The 20,749-nt window shown below is 37.6% G+C and overlaps 1 protein-coding gene across 1 annotated transcript in view; it reads right to left on the bottom strand.

Annotated features, from left to right (window-relative positions):
* Positions 1-5,949: 5,949 nt before the first annotated feature.
* LOC129755232 (mucin-2-like) overlaps positions 5,950-20,749 on the bottom strand; it is a 91,733-nt gene continuing 76,933 nt past the window's right edge. The window contains exons 2-3 of the mRNA XM_055751618.1: positions 12,549-13,708; positions 5,950-6,944 (exon numbers count right to left, since the gene is read on the bottom strand). Of these exons, the coding sequence (XP_055607593.1) occupies positions 6,467-6,944; positions 12,549-13,708 (1,638 nt within the window). The 3' untranslated portion in view covers positions 5,950-6,466. The remainder of the gene's footprint in view (positions 6,945-12,548; positions 13,709-20,749) is intronic.

A 20,749-nucleotide genomic window follows, 5' to 3' on the forward strand; every position in this document is an offset into this window, starting at 1 on the left:
TAGAAATATTTTTCGTATCCAAATATCTTCCCATGCCAAATTTGGTTCCATTTGCTTTATAAGTTTTTTAGTTATGTAAAAAAAATGTGAAAGAGGCCCCTCCCCCTTTCAACTGCAATAAGGGAGGGGTCTCAAATAATCATTGAAATATTTTTCGTATCAAAATACCTTCCCATGCAAAATTTGGTTCCAATATCTTGAATAGTTTTCAAGTTATATGGAAAACTGTAAGGTAGCCCCCCTCCCTCCTTCCTATCACCCCACTGAAAGGAGGGAGGGGTACCTAATATTCATTGAAATATTCCTCGTTCCCAAATACAACCCCATGCCAAATTTGATACTATTTGCTTGATTGGTTCTCGAGTTATTCAAAAAATTGTCTTTTGTTTGGGAGGCTCCTCCCCCCCCTTCATGTTAGGGGGAGGGGTCCCAAACCACAATAGGAACCTTCCCCGGCCTCCAATACCCCCACCTGCAAAGTTTCACGTAAATCGGTTCAGTAGTTTCTGAGTCTATATATATATATATAGATTTTTTTTCGAAAATTCACTCAGGCAAACTTTTTTTAAAATATTCATCAGGTGCGTCTTATGAACTGCTTTTAAGAGTGCAAAATTATTCTCCATAAGAGTTTTATTAAATTCTTCTGATTTTCATACGAAGTTCTTATGAAAATAGAAGTAACGGCATTGTGAAAAAATGATGAACATATGTCGCCATCTATTTCGTCACTCATGGTTAAAAAAAAGCTCTCCCCAGTTGTAAAATGTAAAATTACTTTACTTTTTCTAAACAATTCATGTAACGCTAAGCGTTAATTGTAGTTTATTTATTGTCAACGTTCAATATATTTTTGTAAACTTAAAAACATTTTTCGTTTACTTTCAGCATGTTGAGCGGCAAAAAGAGCCAAATTGAAGAAGCCGGATGTGGCAAAAAAAATTTTCGTTAGGGTCGGGTGTTAATGTGCTGCTGCTGGTCACCCATGATGCAATTCCAAGCAAATTTGTCAAAAAATGAATTGAGATTGTCCAACATGAAATATTTTTGATTATTCTTATTAGACGTGTCATTTTCTGTTTCCATAAGACCCTCTTTTGAAAATTAACAACCGTTCATTGAAGTAGGTGTTCATCTGAAGATTTCATTCGTGTCCTATAAAAGACAATCTTTTGATTTTCGAAGATTTTTCTTATGGAGCCAGTTCTTTAGAGAATCTTATGGTAAAGGGGAGATAAGGGCATAATGACCACCTTGAGGAGGACGACGTTCAGACACTAAAAAAATCTATTTCCTAACGGGCTAAAACTTAAAAAAGTGGATAAAAACGTTCAAAAATGCATTTAAACGTTTTTTGGCCAAATGCTTAAAATCAGTCACTGTAGGGGCATAATGAGAACCCCCACTGGGGCAGTATTAGCACCATGAGGCACGATGAGCATTTTCTGCCGAAGAATCTAGCAACGACAGATTTGAACCGCAACCCTCCGAGAGGATAGCCAAACACGCTGCCAAGACGCCACGCCTAGATGTTGCCTTACCGGCAGCTAGAATTCGAAGTGGTCATATGTTTTCTTAGAATATCCGCAAGGGCAGCCAGCGGCCAGCAGCGAAGACGCATGTTGATCATTACTCAGAAGCATTACGAAACGGCATGGCAATTGAAAACATTAACTCTTTCCAAAAAAAAAATCCTTTGTGAGTTAACTTTAAGTTTTTCTGAGTTGAAATTTTAATACAAATTATACATTTCAACAATTTCCAAGCTACAAAAATGATTTATTGTTTATATGCCATTTTGTGATGTTTGTTTACATTTTATATTCATGAAATGACGGACATGTCACAAAGAAGGCTTTTTGAGGAATTTCTTGGAACTTCAAATCCATAGATGGCTATTTGGGGCCCTATTTGTAACTTTAATCCTGAGTTATGCGATTGCCGTGTCACAAAAAGGCTATTTGATGATACCCAATTTGTAACTTTTATACTGGATGGATGCGATTGGCATGTCACAAAAAATCACAATGTCACAATAATCATCAAAACTAATTAATACAATCCCTAGAAACTGCTTTAGACAATAATTATTCATGTGAGCCATTTGAAACACACTTTTTCATCATTTTTTTTAGTTCCTCCAAATTTACGGTTTCACCTTTTTCACTGTGAAATGTTTTAAAGGGAAAAACCACTGTTTTGAAAAATGATTCTCTAAAATGGTGAGTTTGAGTAAAAGCACAGAGAACAGACGTACAAGCTAGCCTCTAAATGTCTCTAAACTCACCAAAAATCACTTTCAAAACCAACCCGAGGAAAAAAAGTTTTGGTCAGTTATGTTCGTATAAACTTAATGAAAAACATGGTTTTTAACATTTAAAAGCCAAGGTCGGAAAAGGCGGTCCTCCACCTGTAACTTCCAATGGCTCGGCCGAATTTCATCAAAAAAACCTTTTGTGGATTTACTTTATGTGTTTAACATTTTTCTGCAATACATGCCACAGTTTTAAGCTACGTTACAAAATGTAGAGACAGCTTTTTTTCCAAAAAATTGTGACTTCTTTGCTCTGTCTACAATTGTTGCGAGCATATGGTTATGATTTTATTTTTGTTTAAACTTCTGATCTTCTAAATTCCTCATTACCTTTTCAATTCGGACAATGAACATTCATACGAATAAGTACTTCCAAAAACAACGATCATATTATTACCGACAATTCACTTGTTTTTGAAGTTCGGAGAAGGTGGAAAAACTTACTTTATTGGACCTCTTAGTAAACTTTATCCAGCCTTACATGTCAAAGACGTAAGCTTACGCTCAAATCTCAATCGAAAATCTCAGAGTAAAACTACAAAACGTATAACATAGACTCTGGCTCATTAACAATAGGAGAGAATGAGGATATTTGATCTCTGGGGATACTTGATTCCTTCGCTATATCTCTAAACAGGAATATCTTACAAATATCAAATGCTCTAGAAAAGTTTGCCAAATAGAACAAAACAACAATGATGTTATCTCAAAAAATTTTGAAAATTTTATTTTTTGAGTTTTTGAACTTTGTTTGAAAATTTAAAAAAAAAGTGATTTGAAGATTTTTTTTTCATGACTTTAAAATGTTTCTCTCATAAAAAAATTACAATAAATATAATTATTCCAATATGTCAATCGTTAGGGTATAATATGAACTATATTATGCCATATTTTCAAAGCAATAGTAAAATCTCATTTTTTTTAAGAAGAAGTTTCCCAAAATGTATGTTATGGGTTTAATTGATCCCTAGAGTCCAAAAAGATATTTTTTCTTCTGAATGGATCGTAACCATTAGTTATCATGAAATTACTTAAATTTGTTCAAAAATTTATGTTTATCCAGTAGTAATCTGTTAAAAAGGACTAAAAATACAGTATTTATCTTAAAATTATCTTAAAAGTATGCAAAAATTCTAGGGTAGTAGAAAAACTTTTAGAATTCTCTTTGTCTGACTTACAAACTGTGAAATGAGCACTAATATGGCAAAAAATAGTCACCGAATCTTTTATCTTCGGATTTTAACTAGATTTTTGCCAAGGGTCAGGGCACCCTGATTTAAGGATCAAGTCATCTTCAATGAAGGATCAAGTCTTCTGCAACTTAAAAGATATCACAATTTTCTGAGTCTCACGGAAATACTTCTAGTTCATCTACGAGTTCATGTATCGTTCCAAATTTTGGGGAATATAAAATTGAAATCACACACAAAATGCAAGTTACGGCGAGTTGCTAAATTTTCCCAAAAAGATATTATGAAAATAAGAAAAAGGGATCAAGTATCCCCATTCTCCCCTACAGGTCAATTACTTTTTTACTTTCAACGGAGATATTTTCTATCTATTACCAAATCTTATCAATTTAATTGTTTGATCAATGATTTGAACATTCGTTCGTTTTTTTCGTGGTTGAAAATGAAAAGAACACTTTTTACATCATATTTTATTCGGGAAAATTATACATTTTTAAAAAAAGTTTTTATCCATTCTTTTCCTTTAACATCATAGGCAATGCTTATTGCTGTTTTCAATATAAATCAAAATTCGCTTTCTAGATGTAACGGATTAAAAAATTGTAGCTAAACCTTCCCACTTAAATTTTTTAAATTTGTTCGCAAAGTGTCATATCCAGGATCATTATTTGAAAGAACTTCTTCGAATAAACATGTTTTAAGGGCCATTTTCTCATATTAATCAGAATTGATTTTTAATTTTTCATTCAAAAATGGTTACGATCATAAGTACACACATATAATTTAACATTTAAAGGTATAAAATTTCAACTCAAAAATCAACTTTCTCTATTGGATAATTTAATAATTTTGAACATCTAAAAATTAGATGGCTACATACATTTCATACAATAAATTAAACGTTATGTGAAAATGATGGTGAAGAAATCAGCTCTAAAATCTTTATCATCAATAAACATAACAATTAATGTCACTAAACTTAGTTTCCTATTTGAATATCCTATCAGTCAGTTGAAGCACAGAGAATAGATGTACAAACTCGAACAAAACATCTTCAAAAAAGTGTGAAAAATTTCAAATGCTGGCATCCTAAAAATACGTTAAAAATTGACTTGAAGCATCGTCATCTATTGCACCGTTCAAAAGTTACAAATGAAACTTTCAAGAGCGAGTTTTCGAAAAGGCTTATCGTATATGAACACATAAATAATTATAATAATGCCGCTCTAAAATATACGGGTTCAATTTTTTGCTAGATAAATGCAATAAGAGTTACTTTTGATTAGACAGAATTTCACTCCCTTTATTTTCTCACTACTGTGGCAGTCAAAATAACTAATAGTTTTGAAAAAATGTTTATCACTTCTTAGACGTTTAGCTTCAGAGGACGAATTGGCTATATCCAGTCAATTAGGTACATTCTTTACGATCTGTCTTACCCATTAGAACCAATTCTAGATATCACAAAACGGGTTACTTTCGAGAATCCCTTTTGCATCCCATTGTTCAAAATTTAGTACTTTCTAGGTTGAAGGAAAGAGGGATTAAATTATAAGATATTTTTCCATTATGCAACGTGACGAAAATTTTACGAATGTTCAAAAACGATTTTCTTGAAACATGCCAAACAGTTCATACGACCTGTTCAAAACTGACCAAAATTTTGTTTTTTTAGTACAGTTTGGTTTTGAAAGTTCCATTTGGTGGGTTTGGAGACATCTGGTGGCCCAGCCAAAAAACAAAAATTGGGTCAAAACGGTCGTTGGATATTTTAAACAAGTTTCGAGGGCTAGCTTGTACGTCTGTTCCCTGTGCTTGAAGAATGAGTATTCAATTTTAAAACATCAATCAACATTCGATTGTCAAATCTTGTTGATTCAATAGAAAAAATAATTCAAACCAAACAAATTATTTTACCACTGATCATACTGACAGGACACTTAGAACAAAAATTCGATCATTTTCTAGCTAATTTTTTTCGTCAAATTTAGCAGGTTCGCAATACCGACGGCAGGTGGCGAACCTATAATTTTTCCGGTAGAAATGCCCTGTAGGAAAAATGTACCTGTTATGCACGATTTTATCGTCTCAATTGCCTGTTTTTTGGCGAAAGTCGGGTGGCACTTTCGAACTGGGATAGCATTTATTCAAATCGATCGATGCGCACTCTGGAATCGATATTGCGTACTATCGATTCCAGAGTGCGTGAATTATCCAAAAAACGAAATCGACTGTCCAGTCAGTATGGTCAGGGATTTTACTTTGATTTAAGAATTGTCGTTTTATAAATGATTGCCAACAGAAAACAATTTGAAATTTCAATTTGGGAGAGAGGAGGAAGTTATCCTTTGACTGGTCAGAGACGGACATCTATGTTAGTTGAAAGAAACTTTTTCAAGACAACAAAACACAACCGTAAGTTTTTCTTTATTGAGACAGAAATTATGAACACCACAACTTACAGGCACAATTTGTCTTTTGAACCACATTTTTATTTTTATTTCAGCTATCTTCTTCTAACATTATTTGTCAATTCCTACATAAGTTTTACATAATAGCACTATCGATTCAGCAACCCCAACAATATATTTACAGCACGACTTTATTTGTTCCAATGCATTCGACGAGTGATGAACGATGTCTTCTTAGAAAAAACTTTTGTTGTCAAAACCTCTGATGACGATTATCGATTCCGGTCTTAAAACTATTACAGCTAATACACAGTGTGCTAACTTTGTATCCCACCAGCGAAAGTTTTTGAGTATTTTATTCGTTCGTAAAGCGGTTTGGTTGAAATTTTTGGATACAAACTAGCGAGTCATGAAACACGAAGACTAACTATGATACAGCACATCTCGCTACAGTAGAGTATTTTACTTGTTCATACAACAACTACACGGTACGGGAAGGGTTGAATGCGTTGAATTTTTCAGTTAAGTCCAAGCGGATATGGCTGATCCGTTTACAGCAGGTTGTATCGATCGTCCGGGGGCAGGATGTCACGGTTCAGGGTTTCCCGACGGTTTACGGTGGCGGATTTCAGAGATGGAAGGTAGGCATTCGTTGGGGTGCAGGAGATGACCGTTTCCGTGAGACGCTCAGTAACTGTTTCGGTGCGGATGATTGTTGATACTCCGGGCTCCGGAAGGTAGGTATTGACCGGCTTGCACACCGACTGCGTTGGTTTGAGCGTGATGGTTGAGTAGATGGTTGGCGTAACGGACAGGGTAGGTGTAACGGTCACTGTGCTGCGGTCCCGGACGGTTACGGTTTGCACTGGAGCTGTTACCGTAGTGGTGCTGGAGGCCTGTGGTGTAACGGTGCGAGTTATGGTGTTCGTAGTGGAGGCCGTGGTTGTGAGGACACTCGTGGGAGTGATGGTACGGGTCACTGTCGTCGTGGGTACCGATGTCTGGACAACGAACGTTGGCGTGACGGTTCTAAAATGAAAAGGTTTGGGTTATTACTGTTGTGAAGAGTCAGTGGGGGGTAGCAATGGACTAAAAGCATTGATTTTTGTAAAGACCTGTTAACATAGTTTGAAAGATTAAAAAACAGTAACTAAGGTAATTTTTAAGCTCAGGGAAATGACCAACGTGAAAGAGTTTCATTGACAAGAAGCTATTGGATGAAACTATACAGTTCTGTAAAATAATTAAGTCTCCGTTCTTATCCAGCTCTTTAGTCGCATAGACGCGTAGAGTGTTCATCCTTCAAGGTCACGTAAAACTAGAAGAAAGCTTTGATCGGTAGATTTCCCTTTTTTAAGAAGTGTAGAGTGTAGAAGTACTTAGAAATGAACAAAAGCAACCACAACCCCGTCTCAGAAAGGGTAGGGTTAGTTTTTCTTTGGAAATCATCAGGTAAATGTTTAAGGTCCTAAGAGAATGACCTCTAGGCAGGCGCCAGATACACCTACTCGTGGTCCAAAGTGGAAACGTGTGCAAGCCCTTTTTTCAATCAGTTTTTATGTTTGTTTTGAAGGTTTTTTTTCATTCTAAACACGGCGAAGTCCGTCAAATGAGGCCGACAGCCCTGCGGGTTAGCAGAGCATATCAAATCGCTGTGCAGAAGGAATGGGGCGTTATGAAGCTCACGTATTTGTTTCAGAAAGAAGTCGTTTAGCTACGGCATGGGTACCCAAGCATAGAGACTACTTCACGACTCAATTTGCAAAAAGTGATTGATTTTTAATAAAAAAAATTACTAAGAGTAAGTTCACTCGTATTGAGAAAAAGTCGTAGAAATTTTGACACTTTAAGTACATATTGAAATTTTAACATGCGAAAAATTTTTCAAGATTTGCAGCCAACATATTTCTTTACAACACTGTTTTCTATTTCAGCCATATGTGATACTAATCCATCAAATTGCATCAAAGCCCACAGCATGCGAAAATAGAACTAGTGTTGACAAAAAATTGACAACCGCAGATATTTTTGCATTGTAAAATTTTCAAAATGTGCTACAAGTGTCAAAATTTCTACCATTTATTCTCAAAAAGAGTGAACTTGCTCTAAAGGTTTTGATAGGTAGGGTCGGCAATCATTTTTTTTTAGATGATCATCTAGGTGGAATATCCTTGGTGGTCCATGGACGCAAGTGGTCGACTTTAGATACTATCTACCATACGCCATAAAGTCCATTTGGGGCCTCTGGCCATCCAGACCTGCAACGAAGGCTATACGCGTGATGGGAGACCAAGTCCGTGCTTCTGAGCTCATCGGCTTACTCGGATTCAAGTCAAAACTCCAGCACATAAACCCTGCCTCTTGCTACGATTCAAGACTACGGACCTCTCCTCTAACGACTTGAGGTTCGACTTTTACTGGTAACTCGAGCCTCGCTTGGTAACCATGACTATCGTGCGCTCATCCTCTGTTAGAGACCACTGCTAGAGATCAATGACCTTTCCTCTAATGACTTGAGGTCTTGGCTCCGCTTGGTTTGACTTGAGGCCCTCTCCTCTTTGCCTGTCCGTTTGCGATCGAGAGCAGCTTAATCTAGACACACGCCTGTCACAGCACCCGTCCAGGGCTTTACGAAACTCCTTGGGTGATTTCCGGCGAAGACGTCATCCTACACCGACTCGAATGACTCACCCGCCGACGACTTTAAGTCACTCTTCCCGAGAGAATTCCACGGCATTTATAGTCTTCTCCCTACGAGTTCTACTGCGAAGATGGTCAAGTCTTATTCTCGCAGTTTCCGTAGTAGCGAGTGCGTTCTACTCGGATTCTCCGAGCGGTGGAGGTATCCTAAACAGCGTTCGCGACGTACTTAGCAGCTTGGCATACGCAGATGGTTGAGTCTTATCTTTGTATTCTTTACTGCTAGGATTGGACGCACTCTACTCGAAGGCTCCCCGCCGAAAGGGCATTCTACCCCAACCGTGATCCGGCCTTAATCCTTCTTCCTAGGATTCCCGCCGTGGGCCGATCGAAAGCAACTTATCCTAGGCTCGCGCCTGACACAGCACACGTACGGCCTTTTACGCGTACGACTCAGATCAATCTCGATGGTGATGTCATTCTACAAATCATTCGAGTGGCTCATCCGACGGCGACGTAAATGCACTTTACCATAGAGTATTCCGCGGTGAAAGTACCCTAAGAATTCGACTGCGGTGAAGGTCATGTGTTATTTTCGCAGCATCCATAGCAAAGGGCGCGTTCTACTCGGAAACTACGCGACGGTAACGGTAGAGGTATCCTATACACGCACGTACTCTGCTCAGATTCTTCCCGGCGAAGGAGTCACCCTACCCTACTCCTCTGCAGGGCAGTCCCGATGCGGGTGAACCCATCGCTGACCACTCGACATGTATTGGCGTTTTCACACATCCTCCGCACGTTGTCGGCTGTCGTGTCGGGTCCAGAGGCTACTCTAAAATGTTAATGCGTACCCCTTCAAACATCGGACAGTTGAATACTACGTTCTTTTGTGTCTCAACTGTGTCACCGCAGGTTGGGCAGAATGGCGAGGTCACATGTTCAAACCGATGAAGCATCCGTGACCAGTTAAGAACTGACTTCTGAAATCTGAAATACACCTCTTCATGTTTCCGATCCATCCAAAATCTGACATTCGGGATCAAACAGCCGCGTTCCGAGCAGTCCCACTGGTGCTGTCAATTGAACATCGAGGCATTTCTGGCATGTTTCTTCTAACAAGACCGAGATGGACATGACCCCCGTAACAACATCAGCAGCTACCGAGGACATTGCTAGGTATGCGCTGATAACCCTCAGGATCGTCAGCCGGTGCACGATGCAGAGCTTCTGCAGATTACACTGCCTGCTCTAGGCTGCCACTCCGTATCGCAAAATGGAAGAGTTCACGTTCGCCATGACCCGCTTTCTGCTGCAGCGGATCGCTGTCGGCATTGCTGCGTGTTTGAGGGCGTAGCAGACGTGGGCCGTAAAAGTCAACTGATCATCGATCATAACCCCCAAGTACTTTATCGCCATTTGGCCTCCATTGTGCCCGATCCAGCTGCAATCGTCCCTGTTAGTGCTGAAATCAGGTTTGTGATCAGCACCATCTCGGTCTTGTGGTGAGCCAGACGCAAGCTCTTGGAGCGCATCTAACTTTCGACCTTCTCGATCGCTACTGTGACAATTAGCTGGCCCTCCTCGGTCGATGAGCCCGATGCCAGGAGAACCACGTCTTCGGCGAATCCCACAAGTCTCACTTCCGTGGAGAGACGCTGTCTCAGCAGTTCTTCGTAAACGATAATATCCGGCCAGCCTTAACCACCTTCTGGATACTGGGTTCGCCGTAGGGTCGCGCGAGCTCTTGGTTCATCCTTCGCCTCCACACTCCGTTCTCCTGTGCGCCGCCAAAGATGGTTCTTAACACTCGTCGCTCGAATACTTCGAGTGTACGCAGGTCCTCCTCGAGCAATATCCACTTCTCGTGCCCGTAGAGAACAACCGGTCTAATGAGCGTCATATACAGGTTACACTTCGTGCGAGGGCTAAGTCTTCTCGACTGCAGTTGCTTGTGGAGGCCATAGTAGGCACGACTTCCGCTGATAATTCACCGCCGGATCTCACGGCTGGTGTCTGTGCCTGCGGTCACCAGTGAGCCGAGATAGACAAAGTCTTCGACTATCTCCAGCTCGTCGCCGTCGACTGTGACCTTGTTATTGCTGGACAAGCGGGTTCGGTTGGTCTCGGATCCGCAGGCCAGCATGTACTTCGTCATGGACGTATTAATCATCAATCCAATCCTTCCTGCTTCCCGTTTCAGTTTGCGGTAGATCTCTTCAACCGCCGCAGATGATCTGCCGACTATATCAATGTCATCGGCAAAGCAGATAAGTTGACTGGATCTGTCGAAAATCGTGCCCCGCATTTCGCCCATCGCTCGTCGACTAACACCTTCTAGCGCCACGTTGAACATCATGCAGGGTAGACCATCACCTTGTCGAAGCCCCCTGCGCGATTAGAATGAACTCGACAATTCACCCGAAATCCGCACACATCACTGCGTTCCATCCATCGTCGCCTTAATCAGTCGGATCAGTTTCCCGGAAAAGCCGTTCTCGTTCATGATTTTCCATAGCTCGTTACGGTCGATTGTGCCGTATGCGGCTTTGAAGTCGATGAATAGATGGTGCGTAGAGACTTGGCGTTCACGGCATTTTTGGAGGATTTGCCGTAATGTGAATATCTGGTCCATCGTTGACCGTCCCTCCATGAAGCCGGCCTGATGACTTCCCACGAATCTGTTTGCTTGTGGTGTTAGGCGACGGAGTAGGATTCGGGACAACACTTTGTAGACGGCATGCCGCGGCATTGAGGACAGTGATCGCTCGGTAATTCTCACAGTCCAATTTGTCACCCTTCTTGTAGATGGGGCATATAACCCCCTCCTGCCACTCCTCCAGTAGCTGTTCTATGTCCCAGAGCCGGACTATCAACCGGTGTAGGCAATCGGCCAACTTGGCTGAACCCACAAAAGTTGTAAAATTGACCCAAAACTGTAACCGTCATTGATCTGTCGAATACTGCGTCATTTGGTCGGGTCAAAATTACATATGTTTTTTTAGGTCCGAGTACGTTTCAGCACGAGTAGCCTTAAATCTTTTCAAAATTTTGCCGGTCATCCAAGAAGCGAATACGGTTGGCGGAACAAAAAAGATTTGTGCGTACAAGCAAGCTGCGGACATGGACGGAGAAGGAAATTGGCAGATGATCGAAACGCACTAAACTTTTCAAATAGATGCATTTCAAAACTGTTTTTATAGAAGCGTATATTCGCGTTTTACCGAAAAGAAATGTCAGATTCGTCAGCTTTTGATTTGTGGCTTAAGGAGACTTTAAAATTCGGTTTGTTCATATTACTTATTGTTTGGGTAATTAAAGCATACTTCAAGGTGCCTATTACCTTCAAAGTTTAGTTCGACGTCTGGAAGTAACCTTTCTGAAAACTAATGAGCTATTGAATTTGACTTAATTTTTCGTTGAAAACTCATTGACAGATTTTAACTTGTATTGTAGGCTTCAAAAAAAAAATTTCATCATTTTTTTCCAAAAACTTGCTCAAACAATTTTGATTGGGCATACATAACAAAAAATGTACAACACAGTTCGTATTTTTTGTTTGATTTGCCAGCCGGACAAAAATCCGAGCTTTTTTCAATGAGATCAGGGAAACCGAGCCGGGCCGGGCTGCTCCTAAATTTGGTTTAAAAATCCGGGCAAACCCGGATAAACCAGGAAATCTGGCAAGCCTAAGTGGGTAAGACTTTTATTTGAGTAAAATTTTATTTCCATAATGTCAAATAAGACTTCCTTGGGAACCATCTCAACGAACTGCCAATGTATCTGCCAACTTCGAACTGCCAATGTATCTCGCTTTGTTCAAAAGACCCGTGAAGGAAGGCTTTAGAGTAAGGAGTATTCAAGTATCAAGTATTTATGATCTGCGTTAACAGTAAACTAAATGATCATGATGGGAGATACTAAGAAAAGATGAAAAATATGCCGGATATTGGAAGAACACTGTAACTGCTATTTAAAGAAAGCGATACTAACCTTGTTACTGTTCGCGTATCGACGGTTTCCTGCACCACGAACGTCGGCGTGAAGGTTCTGGTTTGGGTGTTGGTCGATGTAAGCGTGATCAGACTGGTGAACGTTGGCGTAACGGTGCGCTCGACCGTTACCGAGGCAGCATAGAAGAGATTCGTCGAGGTTGGCGTCACCGTACGGTTAACCGTCGATGAGACTGCGTAGAACACATTGGTTGAGGTGGGTGTAACTGTTCGGTTAACGGTTACGGTGGCATCGTAATAGATGTTGGTACTTGTTGGTGTTACTGTTCGGTTCACGGTTACCGATGGCAGGTAGAATAGGCTGGTGGATGTTGGAGTTACCGTTCGGTTTACCGTTACCGAGGGTTCGTAGAATAAGAAGGTCGAAGTTGGGGTAACGGTTCGTGTCTGGGTTACCGAGTCGAGGTATACGAGGCTTGTGAATGTTGGGGTAATGGTTCTGGTTACAGAGACCGATGGCAGATAGGACAGGAATGTTGATGTGGGAGTAATAGTTCTAGTGATGGATGTACTGCTGGCAGTGAAAATGCTGGTAACTGTTGGAGTGATAGTTCGAGTGTTCGTTACGAATGGAGTTTGGCTGATTACAATGGTAGTTGTGGGGATGATTGTGCGAGTTGTTTCGATTGGGGGACCTCTGCTAGTGATTGTAGTGGTCGTGGCTGAAAGGGTAACGGTTCTAGTCACGGGGTTTTCAGTAACCGTAGTGATTTGTTCGTCCAGTGGTGGAAGGTAGGTATTGGTCGTTCCGCAGAATCGAGATACACTGGTCGTTGTTTGTACAATAGTTGTAGGAATGGTTTCGGTGACAGTTGCAGTTTGCGTCTTGGTCTCGGTTTCAGTCAGCACTTTGGTTTCGGTTTCAGTGGCAGTTTTGTACTCAGTTCGCACTTCCCATGGGCAGGATGGCTTGTCGTAGGTATATCCGCATACATCCGGTCCTCCTTCGCACTGGTTCGATGGCGCCGGGAAAGGAACTATCGGTCGATCATTCGAGTATCCGGCAAATACGTTCTCCGACTCGCTCGGTTCGATCGCATTTCTCGCTTGCTGAACTTCGGGGTCCAGTCCCAGTTCCAACAGAGGAATGTCTGCTTGACAGACCGCCACGAGTGGAACGATGAAGAGTAGACGGAATATCTGTTGAAAAAGCGAAAAGTAAATGGATCCATTAGTGTTGACAATACCGAATATTCCATCCGCAATTTATAAGAAGATTTTGCTTGAGATTAATCCGTGACCTGTTCCCCGAAAACTCGACCGGTTAGGTTTTTCATAATACACATTGAAACTGAGTCTCAATTTCAGAAAAGGAATTTAGCCTTGATCGCGAACCTCCAAGAACTAATTCGCACTATTAGTAGAAAAAAGTAGCGTCTCCACATGGTGGGTGTGATGAATGTGTCAATTTGAATTGCAAATGAATTAGCTGCTGCAAGTTCAACCAGAAAGCTGTCTGAAACTTTGGCGAAAATCTATCGGGAATCATTTAAAGCGGAAAAAGAAACTGGTTTCAGTTTTTGAACGAAACTACCATTAGAACAAAATCGTCAAAGATCAGTTCCAATAAGCAGCAATACGGAATTGGTTTCCATTTTTGAATTTTCAAACCCCCAAACCAAACGACCAAAACTGTCAGCCCGCGTGATCACAAATTTTACGATGTTTTCGTCTTCTAAGCTCACAACAAGGTGCTTCTTCGTCATTATATGATAATGTGATGATAAATATTTGTACGGAACACGGTCCGGTTTATGTTTAGATCTGCCATCATGGTCTCGGTTCGGCTTTTGTCACGTCTGCATATAACCACTTTTGAGGGCAATGGCTGCCCGGGTGCATACCAAAAAGCTATAAAACAGAACCTTACTCCGGGGGTGACGAAATTTGCGCCAAAAAAGGCATGAATCTCTAGAATCGGAGCAGGTTTTCTAGAGCAAGTTGGTGACGACAGCAGCTGTTAGCTCAAAAATTTTCCCCTTTCAGATGAAATCGTCATCATTTTAGAGAGATCCGCTTGAGAGTTGCTAATTTGATGTGATCGCGTTTCTGGCAATCATAACCGTTAGCGCGAATAAAAGATGTGCCTTATGTTGACTGGGCGACAAATGAGCGGCTTTACATAGAACTATTAGTATTCTTGAAACAACTTGGGAGAAATTCCTTCTCGATGGGAATACTAATTTTCTGAATGTTAGCACGAAAAGTGGAACGGGCTGGGTATTAATCATAACCGTTTGGTTTATAAAGTGCCTCATTATTTTTAACACAATTTGTTCGGTAGAATGTGATACCACAGACAAGTAATACCTCGAAGATGATTACGGACATTAGTCCTCATCTTCAAACTTGAATGCACCTTCTGAAGCTACCGAGTCATGATTGATCAAATCAGTTGCAATTATTGTTGAAGTGTAATTATTAGCTTGAAGAGCTAGGCGATACCTAGTAGGAGCATATTTCACTATCTTAGTCATACATGTGTGAGAATTGCAACCATAGATCTCGATATAAACATTAAATAAACATAAAATTTAAAAAAATGGGAATTATGATAATGTTTCAGATATTTGATGATTTTCAATGATTCAAGCCTCAATTCAACTGCATGAAATAGTATTTAAACGTTGTTTTGTTACTGAAATTTAAAAGGAAAACTGGTTTTTTCACATTACATATAGGCTCAGATGAAAATGATTATTGATTCCGTCCTCTTGAAATATCCTTATACAGTTACACAAATTTTCTGTGTCGTGACGTTTTTATAATCCAGAGTTATATATCCAATAATATTGATCAAATGTGATCAAATGTGTGAATCTGCTAAATCAAGTAACACATTGTAGATCAAATACGAGAACTCTAATTTTTTTTAGCTCGCGGCAAGTAAGCTTCTCTAAATAACGTCGCTCAAATGCCATGAATTTAACCCTTCGTTTCACGATTTTTTATTTTTCCTTTAAAATAATTTTAAACAATTGAAAATGATGAGTACATCATGAATAAAAATTAAAATAAAATACGATATTTCCATTTTTCCATTCATTAATTGTTGCAAATTTGTTACTTTATGAAACGAAGGGTTAAAAATGAAAGTATACTCTACAATATACTCTACAGTAGGGTTACCATATGCTTCAACGCCAAAAAGAGTACTTTGAAATCATATTTCAAAATATTTAGGAGAAACGGGAGGAACCAGGAAATTCAAATTCAAATAGTGACAATGAGTTGCTAGTCATGTGACTTCTCTGGCAAATATGACTTTTCATAAAATACTTTTACAAATTGAAAGTTATTGTTTTTAGTTTTTGTTCATTTGCTTTAGATTTTTAGTGAAAAGTCCAAGGTTAGTTGGATTATTGGAAGAGATAGAAATAAGAACTTCGCAAACATGAGAAAATGTTGCATTTCAAAAAGAGTTCAAATTGATGTTGTTCTCTTTGCCAACTGTGTGGGTGCTAATTGCATATTCAAAGGCGCTGATGCCTGCACAGTTTATTTCGACGCCTGGGAGAAGCTTTTCTTAAAAGCGGTTTTAAAACTTTCGAAGCTGTTGTAGTTTACTTATAGAAAAGTACTGCTGATGAAATAGCAAACTTGTTTTTAAAGAAAAATTAAGTTCATAATCGATTTGTGATGCTTTTCATTTTAATTCATCGTTTGGAAATCTCAACAAAGTAGAGAAACCTGAAGTACGGTGCCATGAATGCATAGTGTTGCATTTCTTTCGGAATTCTTGTACATATAGGAACACAAACTTAAGAACTGGAAGAAATAAGTTCGTTTCTCTAATGAAATATAATTCAAAAGAAAAAAAAGAGTACATTCCGCAAGATTTTACAAAAAGAAGAGTACGCTCATTTCTCGATCGAAAAAGAGTACATGTACTCTTAAAAGAGTACGTATGGTAACCCTACTCTACAGTATACTCTTCAAATACCTTCAGCTACCCAAAATAAACTAAATTTGTAGTATTTGGTTCAGTGGTCCAGTTAGTTTAAGGGTTTTTCGGCTTAGGTTTCTTCGTGATCATCAATGAGTTAATATTATAAGAAATCTTTAAGGAAGAATTGCTTAAAACGTTGTAATTTCAGCAACCTCAATCTGAAATGAAACCAGTTATTTATTTATTACTAAAAAAGGTGTTGCAAAACAAAACACTTGCGACGACCGCAGTTAGCAACGCGGCGATTGATCCAGACTGACGAAGCACTTAGCAAATATAAACAATAACAGGGAGTCGCAAGTGAGAGAGAGTGTTAATTTGCTATTGTTCAAGAATCAACGAAGAGTAAATTCGTTGTATTTACTGGAATTGTTTCCAGTTGAACAGATTGGAAATCATTAGGGATGTGTTGCCAATATAACGGATGGATAATCTAAGACTTTATTAATCGTTTTTTCTAACCTGTACCTGTTAACATGTTTTAACCAGAACAAATGTGATAATATCATCGGTTTCCGATACAAATAGTACTCTGTTTTATTTTAAATCAAAACAAAAGGTTTTATCAGCACTCAAAGTAGTAGTCCAACTCGGAAAGTCTAAAATATATTAATTTACATATTATTTACAATAATGTGCGCTTTGTGATAAATGAGTCTTTTAAAATCACCAATAAAATACACTAAATGCTTTCTTCAAAGCTTCAACAACTTCTAAAATCATCATAGTATATGGAACTAATACATGTAGATCTAGAAATGTTTCAATTCTGTTCCGAAGACGGTGAAACATTTTATAGAATCTACAACGTTTCAGTTAAAAAAAAAACTGTTTTTTAAGGTTTTTTTTCGTACTATGTAACTTCTGAGTTCTGAGGATGATATAATAGACTTTGACGAAAACACCAAATGTCTATCTCTTCATCCCTGGACGTTATATTGAATTGAGTACAGTTAGATTGATGTTCTGCACCATTGTGCAATGGACTTCGTTGGTCGAATCCATTTTATGACTTAAATTTCAGTAACTTTTTACTCGCGAAATATTTTAAAATATTATTGTCAGCATTTTTACGAATAAGTATTTTTAAGAAGCGGGCAAAAGCTTAGATTTTTAGCCATTTCTCGAAAAATTCGGCTGTTATCATGCTGAATGGCTACGGTTTTAACCTTTGTGTTTAATGCGGGCTTTTGGATCTTTTGAAACGTTTTTTCAAGCAATTTTGCTTTAAAACCAATCTTGTTGACGGCTTTTCACTTAAGGTTTCCGCATATCTACGGAAACTTACTTTTTCATTTGAAAGGATTCAATTGCGCCCAAAAATCGATAATCTTATAATAAAACCCTTGGTTTTTTTTTCTGAAAAGAAAACGGAAAAATTTTTCAAACAGAGAAATATATTGTTATGTTTATTAACCAGGGGTGGAAAACTGAAGAAAAAAACAAAAAAAGCGCTCAAATGTCAAATTGATTTGATTAAATCACCGAGTATCAAATTTTGTTTCATTAGAATGTTCTTTCTTAAAACTTTTTTTTTAAGTCTTTGAGAGAGTTTTGAATTGGATAAGTTTACAAGTTTCACCAAACTGAGCATGCCTCATCTATGAAACAATAGCTTTGTTGATTTTGTTTGATTCCGGATCGAATTTGTATGATTAACGATTATAATTCTTTTTAAAAAGTGCTCATTTTTCTGTCGAAAAGTAAAAAATGCTGCAAAAATGCTGCAAGCGAATTTCTATTTGCCAGACCTAGGTTGTTAAGACTGCGTACTTGATTTCACGACTATCTCTAAAACTACATGGAGAAAAAAGACGACAGTTGTTCTAATTATTTCAGCTTGTTCTATCAATAATCGAAATGAAGTTGTTTTTTTTTCGCATTCAACTACTTATATAATAGATCCAACTACAAACTTCTAATTGGTCTTACACAATCAACTAACAATATAATGCATTCAACTGTATGATTTATTTTATGCATTCAACTATAAATACAATAGATTCAACTACAAACTGCTGATTGACCTTATGCAATCAACTATGAATATAATAGATTCAATTGTAATGGTATAATTGATTCAACTGTAGATATGATAGATTCAACTACAATTGTACGATTGATTATAGGCATTCAACTTTAAATATAATAGATTCAACTGTAGTGGTATAATTGATTCAACTGTAAATATGATTGATTCAACTGTAGTGGTATAATTGATTCAATTGTCAATATCAATATGGTAAGTCAGCTTATGATAGATTTATGTCATGATATTGAGTAAATTTTTCCCCCACAAGGTCAATCTTTGCCGGGTGCAGAAGCACGGACGGTTCGGGGACCACACAATATCCTGGGCAACCATGCATCAAGATGCAAAAAGATCAACAGCGGAGGAACCAGGACGTGGATATCGGGATTTCCGGTCAGGTTTTCTAGCATCATGGCGGCTCAAACGCACCAGATGCAAAATGCTGAAATAATAAATAATTTCTATAATTATTTCTATAATCGTCTATAATGTTCATTACTTTAATTTGATATTCTTCCTATTAGAGTGTATAGTTCACCGAAATGCCATTAATCATTCAAATAAATCATAAAAATCAGCGGTGATAATCTGTTAACACAATAATAAATAAAAGCTAAAAACGTAGCAATAAAATTATTCCGAAAAAGTTCTTCAGATATGATAACTTCCAATATAAACAGAAATTAAATTAACAATATTTATAGTTGACCTCAGTGAACCAATCATAGAAATAAAATTGAATCTATCATATTTATATTTAAATCAATCATATTATTATAATTGAATCTATCATATTTATAATTAAATCAATTTTATTATTATAGTTGAATCTATCATATTTATTATTAAATCAATCATATAATTATAGTTGATAATTATTGTTGAATGCATAAAGCGGGCAATTTAGTTAAATCTATTATATTTATAGTTGAATGCACAAAATTAATCATACAACTATAGTTGAATGTATTATATACATTGTTGGATGTACGAAATCAATCAGATTGTCTATTGTATGTATTGTTGAAATTTTAATAATTATAGTTAGCGGAGAAGCAATCAGATATATGATTGAATATAAGTGGATTATTGTTGGAAATACTATACTTTTTTCTCTGTGTATGCTTGAGTGTGAAGAAAATATGCCATTTTATCGTTAGTCGAAAATGTATCAAAAGTACTACAGTTCATGAGAATATTTTTAGTTAATATTTTTTATGTGACAAAAGATACAGAAATTTAAAAATTTTGATAGCCATGGCGTGCTTAATTTTTTCCGGTACTGTATATTCACGAAGAATGCACTAATAGTTCTGAATTAATAAACAAACTATATAATAAGAATGTTACTTGAAAGATGCTTTGTAAAAAAATAGAAAACAGGTGAACTTGGCGCTCAAAATTTAAAAAAAAAATCAAATGTGCAACGCTTAACCATTAAAATTATTTTAAGCTGGATTTGATGGTTTTCCAAAGTTTTTAATATAAAAGCACTTTAGCAACATATTTTAATGACAGAATAGTTGCAAATATTAATCAATTCTCATCTAATCAATAAAATTTCATTAGAGAGGGTTTTTTTTTTAAAAAGCTTAATTTTTTAATTATTCAGTACTCCATCAAAACTTTTGAAAAAAAACTTTTATTTTTTTTTTTTTTTTGCTTAAGAGGTCAATTAAGCTATTTCGATCCACAAAAATTGTTTTCTCAACGAATTCATAGTTCATGCATAGATGGTTGAAATATTGCTTAATAATAATTTACAAAGATCATTTTTGTGATCAAATGAGCTCCTGAAGTTTTGAAGTTGTTGATGTTTTCTTAAATTTGCTTTTTTTTTGTAAACAACAGCAGAAGTTAACAATACTTATACCCACTACAATTAGTAACCACCACATTGTTTGAGTCTAAGATGATGTGTAGGATATTGAATTTCAATGCTAAAGATCTCTCTTTGATTGCAACAACCTTGACTGTTACTCCAGTATTAAATGATGTTATTTATGTTTTTTATTGAAACCTTCCCTCAAATGTTCAGCAATAGAAATGTAAAGGTTAAATCATGTACTTATTTAAAATTTTTATAAATTTGTGTATACAATAATAAATCTACTTCGAAAGAGTAGGTATCCGGCTATCCGGTATAATTGTTTTCAATTTTTACACTTGGGCTCAAACTCGTGGACAACGGCTCAGGAGG

Source organism: Uranotaenia lowii, chromosome 3 (assembly GCF_029784155.1).
Source record: "Uranotaenia lowii strain MFRU-FL chromosome 3, ASM2978415v1, whole genome shotgun sequence".
In the NCBI taxonomy this organism is placed as follows: domain Eukaryota; kingdom Metazoa; phylum Arthropoda; class Insecta; order Diptera; family Culicidae; genus Uranotaenia; species Uranotaenia lowii.